This window comes from Salvelinus namaycush, chromosome 23, assembly GCF_016432855.1.
Source record: "Salvelinus namaycush isolate Seneca chromosome 23, SaNama_1.0, whole genome shotgun sequence".
Classification (NCBI taxonomy): domain Eukaryota; kingdom Metazoa; phylum Chordata; class Actinopteri; order Salmoniformes; family Salmonidae; genus Salvelinus; species Salvelinus namaycush.
Window position 1 is genome coordinate 43,532,147 of NC_052329.1, and position 25,390 is coordinate 43,557,536.

The 25,390-nt window shown below is 44.3% G+C and overlaps 1 protein-coding gene across 3 annotated transcripts in view; it reads left to right on the forward strand.

The window, feature by feature from the left end:
• LOC120018461 (beta-1,3-glucosyltransferase-like) overlaps window positions 1–25,074 on the forward strand; it is a 148,950-nt gene extending 123,876 nt beyond the window's left edge. For all 3 annotated transcript variants that reach the window (XM_038961681.1, XM_038961682.1, XM_038961683.1), the window contains 4 exons: window positions 14,566–14,665; window positions 15,026–15,145; window positions 22,742–22,886; window positions 24,359–25,074. In XM_038961681.1, coding sequence (XP_038817609.1) covers window positions 14,566–14,665; window positions 15,026–15,145; window positions 22,742–22,886; window positions 24,359–24,526 — 533 coding nt within the window. In that variant the 3' untranslated portion in view covers window positions 24,527–25,074. The remainder of the gene's footprint in view (window positions 1–14,565; window positions 14,666–15,025; window positions 15,146–22,741; window positions 22,887–24,358) is intronic.
• Window positions 25,075–25,390: the final 316 nt, after the last annotated feature.

Here is a 25,390-nt window from a genome sequence, read left to right on the forward strand (position 1 = left end):
ACCACCCACAACAAACAGTGTGAAAACACCTACCTTAATATGACTCTCAATCAGAGGAAATGAAAACCACCTGCCTCTAATTGAGAGCCATATCAGGTCACCCTTTAAACCAACATAGAAACAGAAAACATAGACTGCCCACCCAAACTCACGTCCTGACCAACTAACACATACAAAAACTAACAGAAAATAGGTCAGGAACGTGACATAACCCCCCCCTTAAGGTGCGAACTCCGGGCGCACCAGCACAAAGTTTAGGGGAGGGTCTGGGTGGGCATCTGACCACGGTGGTGGCTCAGGCTCTGGGCGAGGTCCCCACCCCACCATAGTCAATCCCAGCTTACGTTTCCCCCTACGACTGACCACCCTCCTATTCCACCCACTTAATTTTTTGGGTAACATCGAGACAAGGGGCAGCACCGGGATAAGGTAGCTCAGGACAGAGATATAGCACAGGACAGAGAGGTAGGTCAGGATAGAGAGGTAGCTCAGGATAGAGGGGCAACTCCGGACTGAAGGGCAGCTCCGGACAGAGAGACAGCTCTGGACTGAGGGGCAGTTCTGGATAAATGGCCGCTCTGGGCTGAGGGGCAGCTCATGACTGGCTGACGGCTCTGGACACTCATGGCTGGCTGACGGCTCTGGACGCTCATGGCTGGCTGACGGCTCTGGACGCTCATGGCTGGCTGACGGCTCTGGACGCTCATGGCTCGCTGGCGACTCTGGCAGATCCTGTCTGGTTGGCGGCTCTGGCAGATCCTGTCTGGTTGGCGGCTCTGGCAGATCCTGTCTGGTTGGCGGCTCTGGCAGATCCTGTCTGGTTGGCGGCTCTGGCAGATCCTGTCTGGTTGGCGGCTCTGGCAGATCCTGTCTGGTTGGCGGCTCTGGCAGATCCTGACTGACGAATGGCTCTAGCGGCTCCTGACTGACTAACGGCTCTGACGGCTCGGGACAGACGGGCGGCTCTAATGGCTCGGGACAGACGGATGGCTCAGGCGGCGCTGGGGAGACGGATGGCTCAGACGGCGCTGGGGAGACGGATGGCTCAGACGGCGCTGGGGAGACGGATGGCTCAGACGGCGCTGGGGAGACGGATGGCTCAGACGGCGCTGGGGAGACGGATGGCTCAGATGGCGCTGAGGAGACGGATGGCTCAGATGGCGCTGCGGAGACGGATGGCTCAGATGGCGCTGCGGAGACGGATGGCTCTGGCTGATCCTGTCTGGCGGAAGGCTTTGGCTGCTCCTGTCTGGCGGAAGGCTCTAGCGGCTCCTGTCTGGCGGAAGGCTCTAGCGGCTCCTGTCTGGCGGAAGGCTCTGTAGGCTCATGGCAGACGGGCGGCTTTGCAGGCTCATGGCAGACGGGCGGCTTTGAAGGCTCAATACAGACGGGCAGTTCATGCGGCGCTTGGCAGACGGACAGTTCAGGCGCCGTTGGGCAGACGGCAGACTCTGGCCGGCTGAGACGCACTGTAGGCCTGGTGCGTGGTGTAGGCACTGGTGGTACTGGGCTGGGGCGGGGAGGTGGCGCCGGAAATACCGGACCGTGCAGGCGTACTGGCTCCCTTGAGCATTGAGCCTGCCCAACCTTACCTGGTTGAATGCTCCCCGTCGCCCGACCAGTGCGGGGAGGTGGAATAACCCGCACCGGGCTATGTAGGCGAACCGGGGACACCATGCGTAAGGCTGGTGCCATGTAAGCCGGCCCAAGGAGACGTACTGGTGGCCAGATATGTAGAGCCGGCTTCATGACATCCGGCTCAACGCTCAATCTAGCCCTACCAGTGCGGGGAGGTGGAATAACCCGCACCGGGCTATGCACACGTACAGGAGACACCGTGCGCTCTACTGCGTAACACGGTGTCTGCCCGTACTCCCGCTCTCCACGGTTAGCCTGGGAAGTGGGCGCAGGTCTCCTACCTGCCCTTGGCCCACTACCTCTTAGCCCCCCCCCAAGAAATTTTTGGGGTTTCTTCTTGGGCTTCCTTGCTAGCCGCGTACCTTCATATCTCCGGTCTTGAGCTTTATTCTCCGGCTTCCAGCCACGTCTCCTTGCTGCCTCCTCATACCACCGCTCTTGGGCTCTCGCTGCCTCCATCTCCTCACGAGCGCGGCGATATTCCCCAATATGTGCCCAGTGTCCTTTTCCCTCCAAGACTTCTTCCCAAGTCCACGAGTCCTGATTATTTGGTCGCTGCTCGTAGTCACACTGCTTGGTTCTGGTAATTTGGTGGGTGGTTCTGTAACGGCTTTCCTCCTCCTCTTCATCCGAAGAGGAGGAGCAGGGATTGAACCAAAATGCAGCGTTGTGTGATGACATATTATTTATTTAAACAAGACACAAAACGAACTATACTTGATTAACTACAAAACAACAAACGACGTAGACGCACCTGAACATAAGAACTTACGTATAACGAAGAACGCATGAAAACAGGAACAGACTACATAAACCGAACAAACGAACAAACAAAACCGAAACAGTCCCATGTGGCGTAACATAACACAGACACAGGAGACAACCACCCACAACAAACAGTGTGAAAACACCTACCTTAATATGACTCTCAATCAGAGGAAATGAAAACCACCTGCCTCTAATTGAGAGCCATATCAGGTCACCCTTTAAACCAACATAGAAACAGAAAACATAGACTGCCCACCCAAACTCACGTCATGACCAACTAACACATACAAAAACTAACAGAAAATAGGTCAGGAACGTGACAATGACAAGTAATTTTTCCAACAATTGTTTGCAGACAGATTATTTCACTTATAATTCACTGTATCACAATTCCAGTGGGTCAGAAGTTTACATACACTAAGTTGACTGTGCCTTTAAACAGCTTGGAACATTCCAGAAAATTATGGCATGGCTTTATAAGCTTCTGATAGGCTAATTGACATAATTTGAGTCAATTGGAGGTGTACCTGTGGATGTATGTCAAGGCCTACCTTAGAACTCAGTGCCTCTTTGCTTGACATCATGGGAAAATCAAAAGAAATCAGCCAAGACCTCAGAAAATAAATTGTAGACCTCCACAAGTCTGGTTCATCCTTGGGAGCAATTTCCAAACGCCTGAAGGTACCACGTTCATCTGTACAAACAATAGTACGCAAGTATAAACACCATGGGACCACACAGCCGTCATACCGCTCAGGAAGGAGACGCGCTCTGTATCCTAGAGATGAACGTACTTTGGTGCAAAAAGTGCAAATCAATCCCAGAACAACAGCAAAGGACCTTGTGAAGATGCTAGCAGAAACAGGTACAAAAATATCTATATCCACAGTAAAACGAGTCCCATATCGACATGGGCAAGGAAGAAGCCACTGCTCCAAAACCGCCCTAAAAAAGCCAGACTACGGTTTGCAACTGCAAATGGGGACAAATATCGTACTTTTTGGAGAAATGTCCTCTGGTCTGATGAAACAAAAATAGAACTGTTTGGCTATAATGACCATTGTTATGTTTGGAGGAAAACGGGGGAGGCTTGCAAGCTGAAGAACACTCTCCCAAACGTGAAGGACGGGGGTGGCAACATCATGTTGTGGGGGTGCTTTGCTGCAGGAGGGACTGGTGCACTTCACAAAATAGATGGCATCATGAGGAAAGGAAAACTATGTGGATATATTGAAGCAACATCTCAAGACATCAGTCTGGAAGTTCAAACTTGGTCGCAAATGGGTCTTCCAAATGGACAATGACCCCAAGCATACTTCCAAAGTTGTGGCAAAATGGCTTAAGGACAACAAAGTCAAGGTATTGGAGTGGCCATCACAAAGCCCTGACCTCAATCCCATAGAAAATTTGTGGGCAGAACTGAAAAAGCATGTGCGAGCAAGGAGGCCTACAAACCTGACTCAGTTACAACAGCTCTGTCAGGAGGGAATGGGCCAAAATTCACCCAACTTATTGTGGGAAGCATGTGGAAGGCTGCCCTAAATGTTTGACCCAAGTTAAACAATTTAAAGGTAATGCTACCAAATACTAATTGAGTGTATGTAAACTTCTGACCCACTGGGAATGTGATGAAAGAAATAAAAGCTGAAATAAATCATTCTCTCTACTATTATTCTGACATTTCACATTCTTAAAATAAAGTGGTGATCCTAACTGACCTAAGACAGGGAATTTGTACTAGGATTAAATATCAGGAATTGTGAAAACTGAGTTTAAATGTATTTGGCTAAGGTGTATGTAAACTTCCGACTTCAACTCTGTCTATGCCGCTCTGACATTGCTCGCCCAATGTTTATATATTCCTAATTCCATTCCTTTACTTTTGATTTGTGTGTGTTGTTGTGAAATTGTTAGATATTACCTCGCTGTCGGAGCTAGAAACTCTAGCATTTCGCTACACCCGCTATAACATCTGCTAAACACGTGTACTTTGTGTGACCAATAACATTTGATTTGATGTTATTTGACCCAATATTATGGCCATAGGATGAGCAAATGTATCTTGTTGAGATTTAATTGTGAAAAAAACTTTGTGTGATCTGAGTCTCATTTATGAGTTTCTCTTATTTTAACTACAGTAGTCATGTCACCACCCGGTCAGCTACAGTGAGTCCTCCTACCATTACCTCCTACCATTACATTTGTTCATATCCTTTGCTAGTTACTGCGCTATTAGCCCAGTTATAGATAAGTGTATAGTCAGCAATAGAGGAGTGATTGCTTCCGACAAGAACACAAAACGTGTACATTTCTAGACACCTTTGAAAGCGAGTCGGGGAAAGAGCTTTTTTTGGTCTGAAGAGGCAGTGTTGTATTTTGAGACTGGCTTGAAAAAGCTAAGTAGCCAATAGACAGAGGGTAGCATAATTTCTCTGATTTTCTGTAATAATGGAATGGGAATAATAATGTGTTTTATTTTGTAAAGTGTTTTTTTTTCTTCTTCAAAGGTCAAAGGTAGGCCTACATTGAACACCACACATTGGCCGCTACTGTAGGCTGAATGATAGCACAGCTATTTCTATGTTAAAATGTTATGGGATGCATTTTCTCCATTGTTTTTGAAAGTAGGCCACTCTGGTAGGCCTACATTCTGATCAAATATCCACAGTAGTCTACTTGGCCACTGTTAAAACTGTAACTTTAAGTGGGTACAGCCTCAGTGTTCACAGTCATTTTTTTCTAACAAGAGGGCTTTGTGTTGGGCCCTACTTCTTCCTAGTTAAGAAATAAGAGGTAGCCCTACTGTACCTGTTTGACAGACAGAATTATAGTCGACTATCCCATATATTTTCTCAGCCAATTCCTTCAGTCACCATGCCCTCCTTAAAAAACAAGGTGCTTTTTCTCTGTGCATACCTAGTCGTGGGATAGGCTAAATAAATACAACAGAATAGTGCAAATTATAAGAATAGTGATAAAGGAAGCGAAATATGCTGTGTAGATCATGCCCAGAGCTCATGGTTGAGCCGTAGCAAAATTTGAGCTGGAGAGTGGGCCAACACTCCCAACTTTTTTTTCAATTCTCTCAGCACTCCAGCCAAATTACGCATGCGGGTCTCCTCACTTAACTCAACTCACATGCTCTGGTGTTGTATTAAAAAATATTATTCTTGTCTCCATTCATGTAAAATGATGTAAAATTACATGAAATGTGTTTATCAAAGGCTATATTTTCTCGGATCCCCAAATACGATGATAGATTCAAGCAATGCTTTTATTACACTGAACAAAAATTGAAATGCAACATGCAACAATTTTATTGTTTGGGAATACAGATGTGTATCAGATACCTAAAAAAAAAAGGTAAGGGCGTGGATCAGAAAATCAGTCAGTATCTGCTGTGACCACCATTTGCCTCATGCAGCACGACACATCTCCTTCACATACAGTTTATCAGGGTGTCGATTGTGGCCTGTGGAATGTTGTCCCACTCCTCTTCAATTGAAGTGCGAAGTTGCTGGATATTGGCGGGAACTGGAACATGCTGTTGTACATGTCGATCCAGAGCATCCGGAACATGCTCAAATGGGTTACATGTCTAGTGAGTATGGTATCAGCAAACCGCTCGCCCACACGACGCCATACACGCTGTCACACAAATCAGGCCTTCATGGTCGAATTGCTGCAAAAAAAACACTACTAATAAGAAGAGACTTGCTTGGGCCAAGAAACACGAGCAATGGACATTAGACCGGTGGAAATCTGTCCTTTGGTCTGATGAGTCCAAATTTGAGATTTTTGGTTCTAACCGCAGTGAGACACAGAGTAGGTGAACGGATGATCTCCGCATGTGTGGTTCCCACCGTGACATGGAGGGGTGATGGTGTGGGGTTGCTTTGCTGGTGACACTCTCTGTGATTTATTTAGAATTCAAGGCACACTTAACCAGCATGGCAACCACAGCATTCTGAAGCGATACGCCATCCCATCTGGTTTGCGCTTAGTGACCCAAAACAAACCTTCAGTCTGTGTAAGTGCTATTTGACCAAGAAGGAGAGTGATGGTGCTTCATCAGATGACCTGGCCTCCACAATCACCCAACCTGAACCCAATTGAGATGGTTTGGGATGAGTTGGACTGTAGAGTGAAGGAAAAGCAGCCAACAAGCACTCAGCATATGTAGGAACTCATTCAAGACTGTTGGAAAAGCATTCCTCCTGAAGAAAATGTCAAGAGTGTGCAAAGCTGTCATCAAGGCAAAGGGTTTGAAGAATCTGAAATATAAAATATGTTAGAACACTTTTTTTGGTTACTACATGATTCCATATGTGTTATTTCATAGTGTTGATGTCTTCACTATTATTCTACAATGTAGAAAATAGTAAAAAATAAAGAAAAACCCTTGAATGAGTAGGTGTGTCCAAACTTTTGACTTGTACTGTATCTACAGTAATGAAATTGCATTCTATTGGTGCATCCTACTTATTAGTCAACCAAAGACAGATCGGCTCTTGTTGTCAAATTGACTGGGCCTGAGCCGCACGCTAACCGAATCAGTTAGCTTTACGGAGATGCTCAAATTGACTGGAGCCACTCAAGTTGACTGAGCCTAAGACTAACGCTAACCGATTGTGGCACGTGCGGTGCTCAGGAAGTGTAAAGTGGGTGTTATTCCCACTGTGAGAATTAAAACCTATCAGAACCAAAAGCCATGGATAGATGTCAGCATTTCGCGCAAAACTGAAAATGTGAATCACCACATGTTGGTAAAGCATTCTTCCTGAAGCTTCTTGAGAAAATGTTCCTGTAATCCATGGCTTCTGGTTGGGATATGTACATACGGTCACTGTAGGGACGACATCGTCAATGCACTTATTGATGAAGCCGGTGACTGAGGTGGTATACTCCTCAATTTTTATTTTTATTTATCTAGGCAAGTCAGTTAAGAACAAATTCTTATTTTCAATGACAGCCTAGGAAGAGTGGGTTAACTGCCTTATTCAGGGGCAGAACGACAGATTTTTACCTTGTCAGCTCGGGGATTCGAGCTTGAAACCTTTCGGTTACTAGTCCAACGCTCTAACCACTAGGCTACCTGCCGCCCCAATGCCATTGGATCACGGGAACATATTCCAGTGTGTGTTAGTAAAACAGTCCTGTAACGTATTGAGTGAGTCACTGGTACTTCCTGCTTTAGTTTTTGCTTTTAAGCAGGAATCACGAGGATAAAGTTATGGTCAGATTTGCCAAATGGAGGGCGAGGCGGAGAGAGGGGTAACACGACGAGGGTGCTACAGGGAAAGACAAGGAAATAATGAGAGCACCTCGAGGGGACTGTTAAATGAAGCATGAGGGTCTGTGTATTCTATGTGATGGTGGTGCTTGCCTATGGGGTATTTCACCATATCTCTCAGTCCCGATGGCTGGAGAGAGGGACAGACGGGGGATTCCGATGGCGATGAGCGACATTATTTTGCTGGGTTCTTGCTGTTTGTTATGGAGTGGTCCTCCTGTAACAGACTGCGATCCCTGGTCAAAAGTAGTGCACTATAAAGGAAATAGGGTGCCATTTAGGACGAAGTCTGTGCCGGTGGGTATTATTACAGCAGTAAGTCGGACCCCAGCTAGCTTCACTGTGTAACTTTCTCTTTTCCGTCTCCTGATTAGTCATTTTATTACTCCCTCTAAGCCTACATTCATCTCCTCTGTTGTTGTACAGTATCTGACTTTTTTTGGCCAGGTTGGATAAAGATTTTTCAATTAAATTTAATTCTAGTCAGACAGGGCATAATAGCCTCATTGATTTCCTCTCGCCTTAAGGATTCCCCTACTGTGACGGGAATGAGAGCTTTGATTCTGTGGACCATGTCTCTGAATTGAAATACATCTGGTCTGTAAAGTCAACCTGTCTCCAACAAGTTGTCGGACATTGTATTAAGTCTTTCAACAAAGTCAGTATGTGGCTACAGACAACAATCTAGCTTTCATGATCCAAGATGGCATAGCAGTCGGATGTCTGTTTTTGTCTTGTCCCTTCCCGTCTATATATCGCTTTCTTCGTATATATTTAAAAAGATATATATCTCAATTTCCATCTACGGATTGAACATAATCTCCTGCAACCCGCCTCACCCAATGTGGTACGGATCTGCTATTTCTTATATTTTAGAAACGGAACCCCCATCAGAAGCTAGGAAGCTAACTAGCTGCTAGCTGTCAGTTAGCCACTGTTAGCGGTCATCACCGTTAACTCGGACATCAACCAGCCTAAGCCCGGTCAATTCCTGCCAGTCTGCACAGCGCAATATCAACCCAGAGCATATCGGACTGCTTTTTCTCTACCACATCTCTGGATTCCTACCGCAAACTCTGAACCTTTACACCGGATCATTGCAGCTAGCTAGCTGCTATCTGAGTGGCTACTCCTGGCTAACGTCTCTGTCCCGAAGCAAGCACCAGTTAGCCTGGAGATAGCCTCGAGCTAGGCCCATCTCCCAGCTAGCCGAAGAGGTCCATCAGCCAATTCTTGGGCTACAATAACTCTTTTACTAATTGCCTCAGACCCTTTACTGCCGACACGGAGGCCCGCCGATCCATCACGACTGGTCTGCCGACGGAACCGTCCGAGGGGGTTTCAACAGGTTCTTCCGTTGCGACGTCCCCTGGAGGCCCATCTACTAGCCTGCTAACCCCGGCCCACTAGCTGTCTGAATCGCCGTGTCTCCAGCTCGCCAAGCTACTCACTGGACCCTATGATCCCTCGGCTACACATGCCTCTCCCTAATGTCAATATGCCTTGTCTATTGCTGTTTTGGTTAGTGATTATTGTCTTATTTCACTGTAGAGCCTCCAGCCCTGCTCAATATGCCTTAGCTAGCACTTTTGCTAGCACCTAGGTTTGCCTCCACTGTACTCACATCCTACCATACCCTTGTCTGTACATTATGCCTTGAATCTATTCTTCCGCGCCCAGAAACCTACTCCTTTTACTCTGTTCCAAATGCACTAGACGACCAGTTCTTATAACCTTTAGCCGTACCCTTATCCTACACCACCTCTGTTCCTCTGGTGATGTAGAAGGACAACCCAAGCCCTGCAGCCTCCAGCACCACTCCCATTCCGCAGGCGCTCTCATTTGTTGACTTCTGTAACTGTAAAAGTCTTGGTTTCATGCATGTTAACATTAGAAGCCTCCTCCCGAAGTTTGTTTTATTCACTGCTTTAGCACACTCCGCCAACCCGGATGTCCTAGCCGTGTCTGAATCCTGGCTTAGGAATGCCACCAAAAATCCTGACATTTCCATCCCTAACTATACAATTTTCCGACAAGATAGAACTACCAAAGGGGATGGAGTTGCATTCTACTGCAGAGATAGCCTGCAGAGTTTTGTCATACTATCCAGGTCTGTGCCCAAACAATTTGAGCTTCTACTTATAAAAATCCACCTTTTCAGAAATAAGTCTCTCACCGTTGTCGCTTGTTATAGACCCCCTTCAGCCCCCAGCTGTGCCCTGGACACCATATGTGAAATATATATCTTCAGAGTTCGCACTGTTAGGTGACCTAAACTGGGACATGCTTAGCACCCCGGCCATCCTACAATCTAAGCTAGATGCCCTCAATTATCAAGGAACCTACCAGGTACAACCCTAACTCTGTAACCATGGGCACCCTCTTAGATATCATCCTGACCAACTAGCACTCTAAATACACCTCTACTGTCTTCAACCAGGATCTCAGCGATCACTGCCTCATTGCCTGCGTGTGTAATGGGTCTGGGGTCAAACGACCACCACTCATCACTGTCAAACGCTCCCTAAAACACTTCAACGAGCAGGCCTTTCTAATTGACCTGGCCCGGGTATCCTGGAAGGATATTGACCTCATCCCGTCAGTAGAGGATGCCTGGTTGTCTTTAAAAGTGCTTTCCTCACCACCTTAAATAAGCATGCAATATTCAGAAAATGTAGAACTAAGAACAGATATAGCCCTTGGTTCACTCCAGATTTGACTGCCCTTGACCAGCACAAAAACATCCTGTGGCATTCTGCATTAGCATCGAATAGCCCCCGCGATATGCGACTTTTCAGGGAAGTCAGGAACCAATATACTCAGTCAGTTAGGAAAGCTAAGGCTAGCTTTTTCAAACAGAAATTTGCATCCCGTAGCACTAATTCCAAAAAGTTTTGGGACACTGTAAAGTCCATGGAGAATAAGAGCACCTCCTCCCAGCTGCCCACTGCACTGAGGATAGGAAACACTGTCACCACCTATAAATCTACGATAATCGATAATTTCAATAAACATTTTTCTATGGCTGGCATGCATTCCACTTGGCTACCCCTACCCTGGCCAACATCTCAGCACCCCCTGTAGCAACTTGCCCAAGCCCCCCCCCCCCCCCCTGCTTGTCCTTCACCCAAATCCAGACCGCTGATGTTTTGAAAGAGCTGCAAAATTTGAATCCCTACAAATCCGCTGGGCTAGACAATCTGGACCCTCTCTTTCAAAAATGATCAGCCAAAATTGTTGCAACCCCATTACTAGCCTATTCAACCTCTCTTTCGTATCATCTGAGATACCCAAAGATTGGAAAGCTGCCGCGGTCATCCCCCTCTTCAAAGGGGGAGACACTCTAGACCCAAACTGTTATAGACCTACAGTATATCACAAAAGTGAGTACACCCCTCACATTTTTGTAAATATTTGAGTATATCTTTTCATGTGACAACACTGAAGAAATGACACTTTGCTACAATGTAAAGTAGTGAGTGTACAGCTGGTATAACAGTGTAAATTTGCTGTCCCCTCAAAATAACTCAACACACAGCCATTAATGTCTAAACCGCTGGCAACAAAAGTGAGTACACTGCTAAGTGAAAATGTCCAAATTGGGCCCAATTAGCCATTTTCCCTCCCCGGTGTCATGTGACTTGTTAGTGTTACAAGGTCTCAGGTGTGAATGGGGAGCAGGTGTGTTAAATTTGGTGTCATCGCTCTCACACTCCCTCATACTGACTGGTCACTGGAAGTTCAACATGGCACCTCATGGCAAAGAACTCTCTGAGGATCTGAAAAAAAGAATTGTTGCTCTACATAAAGATGGCCTGGGCTATAAGAAGATTGCCAAGACCCTGAAACTGAGCTGCAGCACGGTGGCCAAGACCATACAGCGGTTTAACTGGACAGGTTCCACTCAGAACAGGCCTCACCATGTTCGACCAAAGAAGTTGAATGCACGTGCTCAGCGTCATATCCAGAGGTTGTCTTTGGGAAATAGACGTATGAGTGCTGCCAGCATTGCTGCAGAGGTTGAAGGGGGGGGGGGGTCAGCCTGTCAGTGCTCAGACCATACGCCGTACACTGCATCAAATTGGTCTGCATGGCTGTCGTCCCAGAAGGAAGCCTCTTCTAAAGATGATGCACAAGAAAGCCCGCAAACAGTTTGATGAAGACAAGCAGACTAAGGACATGGATTACTGGAACCATGTCCTGTGGTCTGATGAGACCAAGATAAACTTATTTGGTTCAGATGGTGTCAAGCGTGTGTGGCGGCAAACAGGTGAGGAGTACAAAGACTTGCCTACAGTCAAGCATGGTGGTGGGGGTGTCATGGTCTGGGGCTGCATGAGTGCTGCCGGCACAGGGGAGCTACAGTTCATTGAGGGAACCATGAATGCCAACATGTACTGTGACATACTGAAGCAGAGCATGATCCCCTCCCTTCGGAGACTGGGCCGCAGGGCAGTATTCCAACATGATAACGACCCCAAACACACCTCCAAGACGACCACTGCCTTGCTAAAGAAGCTAAGGGTAAAGGTGATGGACTGGCCAAGCATGTCTCCAGACCTAAACCCTATTGAGCATCTGTGGGGCATCCTCAAACGGAAGGTGGAGGAGTGCAAGGTCTCTAACATCCACCAGCTCCGTGATGTTGTCATGGAGGAGTGGAAGAGGACTCCAGTGGCAACCTGTGAAGCTCTGGTGAACTCCAAGAGGGTTAAGGCAGTGCTGGAAAATGATGGTGGCCACACAAAATATTGACACTTTGGCCCAATTTGGACATTTTCACTTATTTTCACTCACTTTTGTTGCCAGCGGTTTAGACATTAATGGCTGTGTGTTGAGTTATTTTGAGGGGACAGCAAATGTACACCGTTATACAAGCTGTACACTCACTACTTTACATTGTAGCAAAGTGTCATTTCTTCAGTGTTGTCACATGAAAAGATATACTCAAATATTTACAAAAATGTGAGGGGTGTACTCACTTTTGTGATATACTGTATATCCATCCTGCCCTGGCTTTCTAACATTTTCGAAAGCCAAGTTAACAAACAGATCACCCACCATTTCGAATCCCACCTTACCTTCTCCACTATGCAATCTGGTTTCCGAGCTGGTCATGGGTGCACCTCAGGCATGCTCAAGGTCCTAAACGATATCATAACCGCCATCGATAAAAGACAGTACTGTGCAGCCGTCTTCAACGACCTGGCCAAGGCTTTCGACTCTGTCAATCACCGCATTGTTATCGGCAGACTCAACAGCCTTGGTTTTTCAAATGACTGCCTCGCCTGGTTCACCAACTACTTCTCAGATAAAGTTCAGTGTGTCAAATTGGAGGGCCTTTTGTCCGGACCCCTGGCAGTCTCTATTGGGGTGCCACAGGGTTCAATTCTCGGGCCGACTCTTTTCTCTCTATATATCAATGATGTCACTCTTGCTGCTGGTGATTCTCTGATCCACTTCTATGCTGACGACACTGTTCTGTATACATCTGGCCCTTCTTTGGACACGGTGCTAACAAACCTCCAAATGAGCTTCAACGCCATACAACACTCCTTCTGTGGCCTCCAACTGCTTTTAAATGCTAGTAGAACTAAGTGCATGCTCTTCAACCAATTGCTTCCCGCACCCTCCTGTCCGACTAGCATCACTACTCTGGACGGGTCTGACTTAGAATATGTGGACAACTACAAATACCTAGGTGTCTGGTTAGACTGTAAACTCTCCTTCCAGACTCACATTACGCATTTCAAATCCAAAATTAAATTTAGAATTGGCTTCCTATTTCGCAACAAAGCCTCCTTCACTCATGTTGCCAAACATACCCTCGTAAAACTGACTATCCTACTGATCCTTGACTTCGGCGATGTCATTTACAAAATAGCCTCCAACACTCTACTCAGCAAACTGGATGTAGTCTATCACAGTGCCATCCGTTTTGTCACCAAAGCCCCATATACTACCCACCACTGCGACCTGTATGCTCTCGTTGGCTGGCCCTCACTACATATTCGTCGCCAAACCCACTGGCTCCAGGTCATCTGTAAGTCTTTGCTAGGTAAAGCCCCACCTTATCTCAGCTCACTGGTCACCATAGCAACACCCACCCGTAGCACGCGCTCCAGTTGGTATATTTCACTGGTCATCCCCAAAGTCAACACTTCCTTTGGCCGCCTTTCCTTACAGTTCTATGCTGCCAATGACTGGAAAGAATTGCAAAAATCACTGAAGCTGGAGACTTATCTCCCTCTCTAACTTTAAGCATCAGCTGTCAGAGCAGCTTACCGATCACTGTACCTGTACACAGCCAATCTGTAAATAGCACAACCGACTACCTCATCCCCATATTGTTACTTATCCTCTTGCTCTTTTGCACCCAATATCTCTACTTGCACATCATCATCTGCACATCTATCACTCCAGTATTAATGCTAAATTGTAATTATTTCTCTATGGCCTCTATGGCCTTAGCTCCCTATTCTTCTACATTTGCACACACTGTACATAGATGTTTCTATTGTGTTATTGACTGTACGTTTGTTTATGTGTAACTCTGTGTTGTTGTTTTTGTCGCACTGCTTTGTTTTATCTTGGCCAGGTTGCAGTTGTAAATGAGAACTTGTTCTCAACTGGCCTACCTGGTTAAATAAAGGTGAAATAAAAAATAAATAAATCAAAAAGCTATATCCTACAGTCAATCTTAATCCTAACTCGGGATCCATGTGCACAATTATTTTTAGTTCTGGTTCTTGAGTGAGGATTCTAGATCTCAAATTAAGATCTGGACCTTTAATGTCCTGTCAAATGATGGGCAACCTTACATCCTAGAGTTACAGACATGGTACTCTGTGTGTTTTGTTCCGCAGGTCATTGTGGGAAGACATTTGCCATCTTGGAGAGGTATGTCGGGGACGCAGTGCCAAAGACGAGATGGCTTCTGGTGGTGGATGATGACACACTCATCAGGTAAGGCTCTCAGTACACACACACACACATACACGTACGCATACACACATGCACGCAGCCAGACACACATACAGACAGACAGACAAACAGACACAATGGCTGATGGTGTGTCTGAGTGATAGTTCCTCCTCAGTCCAAAATGGGTGTGTGTACACTTATGCCAAAACCCCTGATGCAGTGAAAAAGCTGTCAAAAAGAAAAGTACAAAAGTTGAAAGAACTTGTGTCAGGACTGCCTCCTGAGGGCAAAGTCAGCAAACGTATTATATTTTATTTAGTGCGGAAGTTACTGGATGTGGAGAGCAGTGCTTGTTTGCATTCGGTGTGTGTTTGTTTGTACATGCATGTGTACCCTCCCCAGCCTGCCCAGACTGCAGATGCTGCTGAGCTGTTACGACCCCTCTGAACCGGTGTGTCTCGGGGAGAGGTACGGCTACGGACTGGGCCAGGGAGGCTACAGCTACATCACCGGAGGAGGGGGGTGAGTCACTTACAACACTTGCATCCAAAATGGCACCCTATTCCCTTCACCGTACACTACTTTTGCTGGCCCTCGTCAAAGTAGTGTATTATGTAAGGGATAGGGTGCCTTTTGGGACTAAGCTAACATCTGACACAATTGCTGGATTCAGCAATTGATGTTAATTGAGACAGAGGCCATACTTTTAGAGCAGTGGTTCCCAACTCCGGTCCTCGAGTACCTCCAACTAGAGTTCTTCATGAGTCCAACAGACCCGAAATTCCGAGATCCGACCAGGGACCCGAGCGGGTCCGGGTCCTAAATTCTCACTTTTGTCTCGGATCACGTGCGCCTGCTGCTGAGGAGAGAGCAAGCGAGTGAGAGGGGCCTTGGCCTATAGGCTACTCTTGATTGCGCAGATGGAGGCCTTTTTCATTGAAGTAAAACTAAAGTTAGAGGAGAAAAAGTACAGTGAAAAGTAGTCGACAAGTGAGTCCTCTGTGGGTACAAGTTGTAATATTGTCGTGAACAAAGGTGAGAAGAACATTGGTGCGGGCTAATGGACTGTGTGCAACTCGCTATTCAGGTTTGATGCAATTTTGTATTTATCATTATTATTATTATTGTGTATCATTATTATTATTGTAGGCATATTTCAAAATCTAAACCAGTTCTTCAAATATGTAGTGTTTAGATTACTTTTGTTGAGGCATTTTCATTGGATAAGTTGTTCGAACTGTCTTTTTTATTTTGTGCTCCGTGTTTGTGCTTTAGTTTAAGATAGGTTACAAGTAGGTCTGTTATAAAATAAATATTATTTGTCTATAGAGCTCGCGAGCTGGTAGTCCTAAAAACCGGAAATGAGTTCCCTCTGGTTCGTTCAACCATTCCTAAGGGGGAAATTAATGGGAAAAGAATTGGAATAATTATAACATATAAGATCTCTTAAGCCTGGATCATCGGGCTCCCACGCCTCAGCGGGATCGACAGGCTCCCATGCCTCTGCCGGTTCGTCGGTATTTTACTCCCAGCCGGCTCGTCCAGCACTCGTGCCTCGGCCGGCCCGTCAGGCTCGCCCAGGTGGGACGCAGGGTGGCACCCCTAGAGAGGAGGTACTGTCACGCCTTCTCCCGCTCCCCCTCCCAGGCTCCCCAGCATTACGCACTACTGCAACAATCATTACGCACACCTGCCTGCCCCCGGTCATGCGCATCAACGATTATTGGACTCACCTGGACATTGTGTCATTACCTCCGCTATATCTGTCTGTTCCCAAGCTCTGTTCCCAGCTTCAGGATTAATGTTTGTTTGTCTTTGCATACCCGCTGTCTCTGTCCTGTTTGATGTCTGTTCTTTATTACATGTTCAACTCCCCGTACCTGGTGCTCATCTCCAGCGTCGGTTCTTACAATAACTAAAGAAATCTGCAATTCATTTTGACATTTTTGGTGTCGTTTAGTGGTGTCGTTTAGTTCAAGTTACTTGAACTCTGAGGTGCAATCTGAGGTGCTGTTAATTGCCGATTTCTGAGGCTGGTAACGCTAATGAACTTATCCTCTGCAGCAGAGGTAATTCTGGGTCTTTCTTTCCTGTGGTGGTCCTCATGAAAGCCAGTTTCATCATAGCGCTTGATGGTTGTTGCAACTGCACTTGAAGAGACTTTCAAAGTTCTTGACTGACGTTCATGTCTAAAAGTATTGATGGACTGTCGTTTCTCTTTGCTTATTTGAGCTGTTCTTGACATAATATGTGACCTGTTTCAGGAAACTAGGCATATGTCGCAGGTCACTATTTCACACGAGAGCCATTTGAGCGCAATCTTTTTTTAAAAATCAATATGCATTTTTGGGCAGAAATGCCTTCTGGAACATGTAAACTTTCATGTGTCTCAATAACAAACTTGTATGCCATCTGTAAATACAAATAAAATGGTTAAATTACAAACCAGTTGGTTTAGCCACAGAAAAAGGGAGTAAAATTCCCGCTAGCCATGATTGGCTGAGATAATGAGTGGGCTGGACATGCCGAGCGATGAGTTCAGATTGGTCTGCCATATAGCACACTTCTGTCTATTTGAGCTGGTTAGTATGTGTAGATAATCCTGTCTAACGCGTTTAAAAATATATATAAGTTGAAGTCGGAAGTTTACATACACTTAGGCTGGAGTCATTAAAACTCGTTTTTCAACCACTACACTAATTTCTTGTTAACAAACTATAGTTTGGGCAAGTTGGTTAGGACCTCTACTTTGTGCATGACACAAGTAATTTGTCCAACAATTGTTTAGAGACTATTTATTTCACTTATAATTCACTGTATCACAATTCCAGTGGGTCAGACGTTTACATGCACTAAGTTGACTGTGCCTTTAAACAGCTTGGAAAATTCCAGAAAATGATGTCATGGCTTTATAATCTTCTGATAGGCTAATTGACATAATTTGAGTCAATTGGAGGTATACCTGTGGATGTATTTCAAGACCTAACAAACTCAGTGCCTCTTTGCTTGACATCATGGGAAAATCAAAAGAAATCAGCCAAGAACTCAGAAAAATACATTGTAGACCTCCACAAGTCTGGTTCATCCTTGGGAGCAATTTACAAACGCCTGAAGGTACCACGTTCATCTGTACAAACAATAGTATGCAAGTATAAACACCATGGGACCACGCAGCCGTCATACTGCTCAGGAAGGAGACACATTCTGTCTCCTAGAGATGAACGTACTTTGGTGATCAATCCCAGATCAACAGTAAAGGACCTTGTGAAGATGCTGGAGGAAACGGGTACAAAAGTATCTATATCCACTGTAAAACGAGTCCTATATCGACATAACCTGAAAGGCCGCTCAGCAAGAAGGAAGCCACTGCTCCAAAACCGCCATAAAAAAGCCAGACTATGGTTTGCAACTGCACATGTGGACAAATATCGTACTTTTTGGATACATGTCCTCTGGTCTGAGGACAAAATATAACTGTTTGGCCATAGCGACCATTGTTCTGTTTGGAGGAAAACGGGGGAGTCTTGCAAGCCAAAGAACACCATCCCAACCGTGAAGCACGGGGATGGTAGCATCATGTTGTGGGGGTGCTTTATTGCAGGAGGGACTGGTGCAAGTCACAAATTGGTTGACATCATGAGGAAAGGAAAATGATGTGGATATATTGAAGCAACATCAAGACATCAGTCAGGATGTTAAAGCTTGGTCACAAATGGGTCTTACAAATGGACAATGACCTCAAGCAGCATTCTTCCAAAGTTGTGGCAAAATGGCTTAAGGACAACAAAGTCAAGGTATTGGAGTGGCCATCACAAAGCCCTGACCTCAAGCCTATAGAAAATTTGTGGGCAGAACCGAAAAAGCGTGTGCGAGCAAGGAGGCCTACAAACCTGACTTAGTTACACCAGCTCTATCAGGAGGAATGGGCCAAAATTCACCCAACTTATTGTGGGAAGCTTGTGGAAGGGTACCCAAAATGTTTGACCCAAGTTAAACAATTTAAAGGCAATGCTACCAAATACTAATTGAGTGTATGTAAACTTCTGACCCACTGGGAATGTGATGAAAGAAATAAAAGCTGAAATAAATCATTCTCTCTACTATTATTCTGACATTTCACATTCTTAAAATAAAGTGGTGATTTTAACGGACCTAAAACAGGGAATATTTACTAGGATTAAATGTCAGGAATTGTGAAAAACTGAGTTTAAATGAATTTGGCTAAGGTGTATGTAAACTTCCGACTTCAACTGTATAAGTGTTGCTCTCCACTTTCTGGAGGACCTAGTTTTGAAATCAGTGTAATTAGAGTATGATAGCTAAGGAGAAAAGACCTGTCTCCGGATTACATCTTCAAACTAAGGGTAACCATGGCATCCGTGACAGGGAGAAACATTCAACCATGATGTATATGGGTAAGGTACTCTATCTAGCTGCATTGTCAGATATTATACATTTCAAATTTTGACAGTAATTTTAATTTCAAGTTAGTGTGCTGTTAGCTAGCTAGCTAATGTTAGCTGGCTGGCTCGCTAGCTAACGTTACGGGTATGATCTTATTATTTGTATCCCAGAGCCATTTGCTTGGCTAATTATAGCCTATCTTGCTGACATTGAACCTGATTGGTTAGCTACATGCAGGGTAGTAACGTCATGAGTTGGGATTATGGTTCATTGTTTAGCTAGCTAGCTACATGTCTTAACAAAAGACTCCACTATGCAAGTATCCATTTCAATAGAATGTCACTGCGACAGCTGTTAGTAGATGTAGCTGGTAAATTCGCTCTGGCTATCTACACCGATTTCAGACCACGGGTAGGATAGTTTAGCTATCTACATTTTCAGCTATTACACATTTCTTATTTTGACAAAGTCTTTTCATTTCAAGTTAAAGTGTACCGTTAGCTAGCTAGCTAATGTTAGCTGGCTGGCTCGCTAGCTATCGTTATGTGTATGATCTTATTATTCGTATCTCAGAGCCATTTTCTTGGCTAGTTATAGCCTAATGTTAGCTAGGTAACATTGAGCATGGTTGGTTAGCTAGCTGCTGATTCATGCAGGGTAGTAACGTCATGAGTTGAGATTATGGTTCATTGTTTACCTACTGTAGCTAGCTACATGTCTTAACAAAAGACTCCAATATGCAAGAAACCATTTCGGGTGTGTTCGTAAATACAGTCTGGCCATCTACTCCGATTTCACTCTCGTCTGAGTGTGCCAGAGCACAGTGTAACTGATGAATTTATGAATGCTCAACACCCGTTGAATATTGCTGGTGTTAGTAAACGTCGCCAAAAAAGTGTAAGTAACTTGTTGCCAGCAGCACAGTTAGTCACCAACGCTCTGGATAACATGAACACAGCCTAACCAGCTCAGCTAGGGTGAGTAAAATGGTCAGAGTGGGGTGTTCTCTCATTTGTGTCTGGAATGCTCGGATCGACCCTACTCATCGGCCAGAGTGTCCAGTGTGCACTCTGAACGCTCCGAGAGCGAAACACTGAGTTTACGAACGGACAATCTGACAGCACAGTTGCAGTCACCAACACTCTGGATAACATAAAAACAGCCTAACCAGCTCTGCTAGGGTGAGTAAAAGGGTCAGAGTGGGGTGTTCTCTCATTTGTGTCTGGAATGCTCGGATCGACCCTACTCATCGGCCAGAGTGTCCAGTGTGCACTCTGAACGCTCCGAGAGCGAAACACTGAGTTTACGAACGGACAATCTGACAGCACAGTTGCAGTCACCAACACTCTGGATAACATAAAAACAGCCTAACCAGCTCTGCTAGGGCGAGTAATGTTCAGTGAGCTGTTCTCTCATTTGTGTCTGGAAGTAGCTAGCAAGTTAGCCAGTTAACTTGGGTGCTTGACTGCTGTTGTTAGTACAGAACGCTCGGATCAACCCTTGAAGAGATGGGTCGGGCTAAAGCTTAAGAGGGTGTGAACGATGCTGAATGGGCGTAGACAAAGAAGAGCACTCCAGTTGGTACCACCACATTCAAAGGCCATTTTCTCAAAAGTGAGGTTACAGGTTTATCAACTTTCAAAGCAGAATTACTTTCCCATTGTTCCTCAAATGCAGTGTACGATATACCATTTTATAGCTCTCCGTCTCTGCTTTTATCCAATGTAAAATACACAATTTCAAATGTTGCTACATAAGACTGGATCAAGGCGGTCGGTCACATATGGAGTTGGTCTCTTACCAAATCGGGCTATCTTCTGTCTATCACCCCTATCTTGTCAAAACACAACTGATTGACTCAAATGCATTAAGAAGGAAAGAAATTCCCCAAATTAACTTTTAACAAGGCACACCTGTTAATTGAAATGCATTCCAGGTGACTACCTCATGAAGCTGGTTGATAGAATGCGAAGACAAAGGGTGGCTACGTTGAAAAATCTCAAATAAAAACACTTTTTTTGGTTACTACATGATTCCATATGTGTTATTTCATGGTTTTGATGTCTTCACTATTATTTTACAATATAGAAAATAGTACAAATAAAGGAACAACTCTGCAATGAGTAGGTGTGTCCAGACTTTTAACTGGTACTGTATGCACGAAATGTTTCGAATGGGAAGCATGCGGACGCCTTAAGACAAATGTCGCTTTTATCTTTTTTCAGACGATTTTGTAATACATTAATGATTTTACTTGTCTGAATCGAATATTCCCATTTCTTATCAAGAGGGGAAAAGGAAATATTCCTGAACTTTAGGCTACACATTTGATATTTGAAACAAAATCGTGATTGTGTTGTATTTCGAATCAAACAATATTGTATTCTAATATAGGTGAGGATAATGGAGATTATTTATTTAAGATATTAGTAGAACAACGTGATAAGACTCAATAGTGAACCTTTATAATTTAGTACAGGGCTACTGTACAAAATAGTAATTAGGCCAGTAGGCCTACCGTGGCATATTGTAGCCTACTTTATTGAAGAAACAATGTCTGAATATGAAAAAAATGTAGTAGGGAGAGTAATTTCGTGTTATTTGGAAGTGTTACGTTTTATAATTATATTAAAAAAATTTATCACAGTCATTGCTGCAACCAATATCACTTTAATTTACAATGTGGTAGGCTAATTATTTAAAAGTAGGTTTTTAATAACTTTCCTTTCTCCAAGTTATTGACATGGGTTACGTTTCCAGTTTAATCATGTTATTTCAGTTGTAATATGTCACATTCTTCCATTTACCTTTTTCATATTTCGATTTCATTGTTCTTAATAGGATGTTTTTTCATTGGGGCGGAAGTAGCCATTTCTGCTGTCTAGTATTAAGCTGGTTTGACACAATAACAGCGTCAGATCAGCTGGTCTAGTAGTTTCATTGTGCAGCTTTTTTGTTGCAAAAAATAGTTATTTTAGCTCGGAGCTACGTGTAATCTCCCGTTTAGTAGCTTGTCATAAAATCCAACGGCAACCTGCAGGTAATCTGCAGGTTCCGCGTCTTCGTTGCAATCAGGCCATTCATTCATACATATTTGTGGGATCTGTGTGTGTGTACAGTACATGTGATATTACCAGACTACCATGCGAAGGGTTGCTCTTCACTGGAAATATTCAACATAAACCTTTAAAGTCCTACTCCAGTCTCCTTTTCAACTCTTTTATCACCTAGTTCTTAACAAAAGGCACATCGTAATAGGTGGTCTCGTGTCCTCTGGGTGGTGGGGGGGTTTTCCTCTTTTGTTCTCTCTTGCTCCTATTTTGTTCCTCAAGCAAGGGCCTTCGACATCAGCGCGCACCACCAGACCTTTAATGGCCTACTCCATGAATTTTGCACTTGTGTCTGAAAAAAAAAAACACAATTTTGCTCAAAACATATTTGTTTACCGTACCTGTGTGTACATTACTGTATGTAGACATGTGATATAGTTTTTCAACCAAAAACAAATAGCTGGAATGCGTCTAAGTTGTCAATCCACCTTGTTCTCCCTTAATTGTGTTGGTCAGAGTAGTGCTGTTGATGTGTGTGTTAATAACAATAATAATAATCATTGATTGGATTCTCCACCTAGGTGCTCAATCATTTTCTGTGCCAGAATGATCAACACACACAAGCTAATGTGTGTTTGTGTGTGTGTGTGTTGTGTCCTGTCAGGATGGTGTTCAGTAGGACCGCGGTGGTGAGGCTCCTGGCCAGTGACTGCAAGTGTTACAGTAATGACGCCCCTGATGACATGGTGCTGGGGATGTGTCTCAACGCTCTGGGGCTCCCTGTCACACATAGCTCCCTCTTCCACCAGGTAAAACACTGGCCTTACCCAATACCCTTATGCCAGGAACCCACAGTTTGGAGTTGTATTGACATGATTCGTGTCACATACTATTTTCATGATTGTTCATTGAATGATCGTATATGAAAAATGGCAGCTCTAGAGTTGCTCAGTGTGGCAGGGTCAACAATAGCCGATTTACTGCACTTGTGATTTCCTGACAACACCAAATCTTCCCAAACAAAAGTCTAGCATGTCAGAAGTGTCTGTGCTGTGTGGAACCCTGCTACAAAGGAGATTCCACGCCAATAGGAACGCTGACATGCACTGTAGAAAAGATGAAGCAATTGGGATATCTTTCTACACAGCATGTTATCTAACATTTTCTACACCCTAATTGACCATTTCTAAGTATCCTGATTTTATTAACCATATCGTGGGCCTACTGGAACACAGATTATTGCAGATTTGACAAATAAGCACTTTCTGCTATCTTCTATTTTGAAAAGACAAATTCAAATCAAAAGAAATGTAACTTAATTTATACAAGTGGTAAGTGAGAACACCCTTCAGGTAGCAAATCCCTAAAGATGTATCAGCTGTTATGTCGTACAGTGGAGCACATCCACTGCACGACATGGCAAAGGAGTTTGGATGATCAAAACTGCACTGTGGGAGAGAGCCATTACCTTATAAATGTTTATCCATTACCCTTACCTAATACCAACTACAGTTGCGCACAAGTACTACATAGAGCCATGACTACATGGAACTCTATTCCATATCAGGTAACTGATGCAAGCAGTAAAAATGTTAAAACAGATAGAAATATACCTTATGGAACAGCGGGGACTGTGAAGCAACACAAACATAGGCACATGCATACTCACACACGATAACATACGCACTATACATACACGTACACATGGATTTTGTACTTTAGATATGTGGAAGTGGTGGAGTAGTGGCCTGAGGGCACACAGTGTGTTGTGAATGTATTGTAATGTTTTAAATGTTTGCTGGGCCCCAGGAAGAGTAGCTGCTGCCTTGGCAGCAGCTAATGGGGATCCATAATAAATACACAACCCCAAAACTTATCTAATAAGTTACCTAAGACCTAATATTCTTTACCCCAATTTTTTTTTTAAATCACAGTACGTCAATTTCACAGTTCAACAATGGTTGTTGTAGCAAGGCTCAGGTAACAAAGACACTAGCCTTTGGTATCCAATAGCCAATATCTCTCCTTAGTTTCCTCCTCACTTTCTCCTCATCCCCTGGGGGACTGGTTGTCTCTGATTGTACCAGTGTATTTAATAACCCTGTTTAAGAGTAGCAATTACAGCAGTCTCCAGTGCAGTCTCCTGTGGCTGACAGAAATGGAAGGTGTTGAAAGGAATTGTTCACTCAAATGACAAAATGGCATATTGGTTTCCTTGCCCTGTACGCGGTCTGTGGACAAGGTAAGGGAGGCAGGTATAATAATTGTTATGTCCCTCCAGGCTCGACCTGAAGACTACTCCAGAGACTTCCTAGCCCACCAGGTGCCCATCTCCTTCCACAAACACTGGAACATCGACCCCATCGCAGTCTTCAACAGGTGGCTAAAGGACGAGTTGGGGTCAACAAGCCCACACGGACTAAACAAGAGCACCAAGGAAGAGTTATAGTCACTCAGACAGTATCAGTCTTAGTGTGTGTGTGTGAAGTCATGGACAAACAAATTGTAAGCATGTTTCCTCTGTCGGTGTAAATGTTTTCTATATTGTTAATCTTGCGGAGATATAATTTGGAAGGTTCATGCAGGTCTCTGTCCATGAATGTGTGTTTGGGAACTTATTCATGACTGAGGCCAGGCACGTTAGAGCAGCCCACTACTATGGACTTTCAAAGGTAATTTACGCTTGGGCCAACATGCTCAACATTTACCATGAATGCGATCTCTGCAAACTTCGGATAAAACGCCTTTAGAAAGCACATTGTCGGCTGTCTAGCACGCAGTATTGTATTGAATCTCGGCCACAGTTTCAATATATTTGCATGTTGAGGTTGTCAGTGTGTGTTCGGATCTTGTCTGTGTATATTTATAGTATGATATAATCCATTTCTTGCCAAATTGAACGATGAAACTCATTTTTTTTTTAAAGGATATATCTCAACATTATTGCTACATGCTGTACAATGTGTACTATTTTTATAAAAACGTGTTTGCGCTGTCGCAATGGAGTTTTATTTCTGCCATTTGGTTTCAGGATTTATTCATTACTATTAATTCTGACAGTAAATATCACACACAAAACAAATACTGTTTAATGGAATTTTAAATAGAATCTTAGAGAAACGTCTCCAGATGTTTTGTTGATGAGGGGGGGGGGGGGGCATATTTCCGTCATGACACACTAGCTTTCCTCAATACTTCATGATTGATCCGTTTTAACTTGTGTAACTTTATTTATGGAAGGCTTATCAGTACAGGCCCAGCATGGGGACAGGGATGTGGTTAAATTCATCTTTAATATGTCAAACTCCTTCCA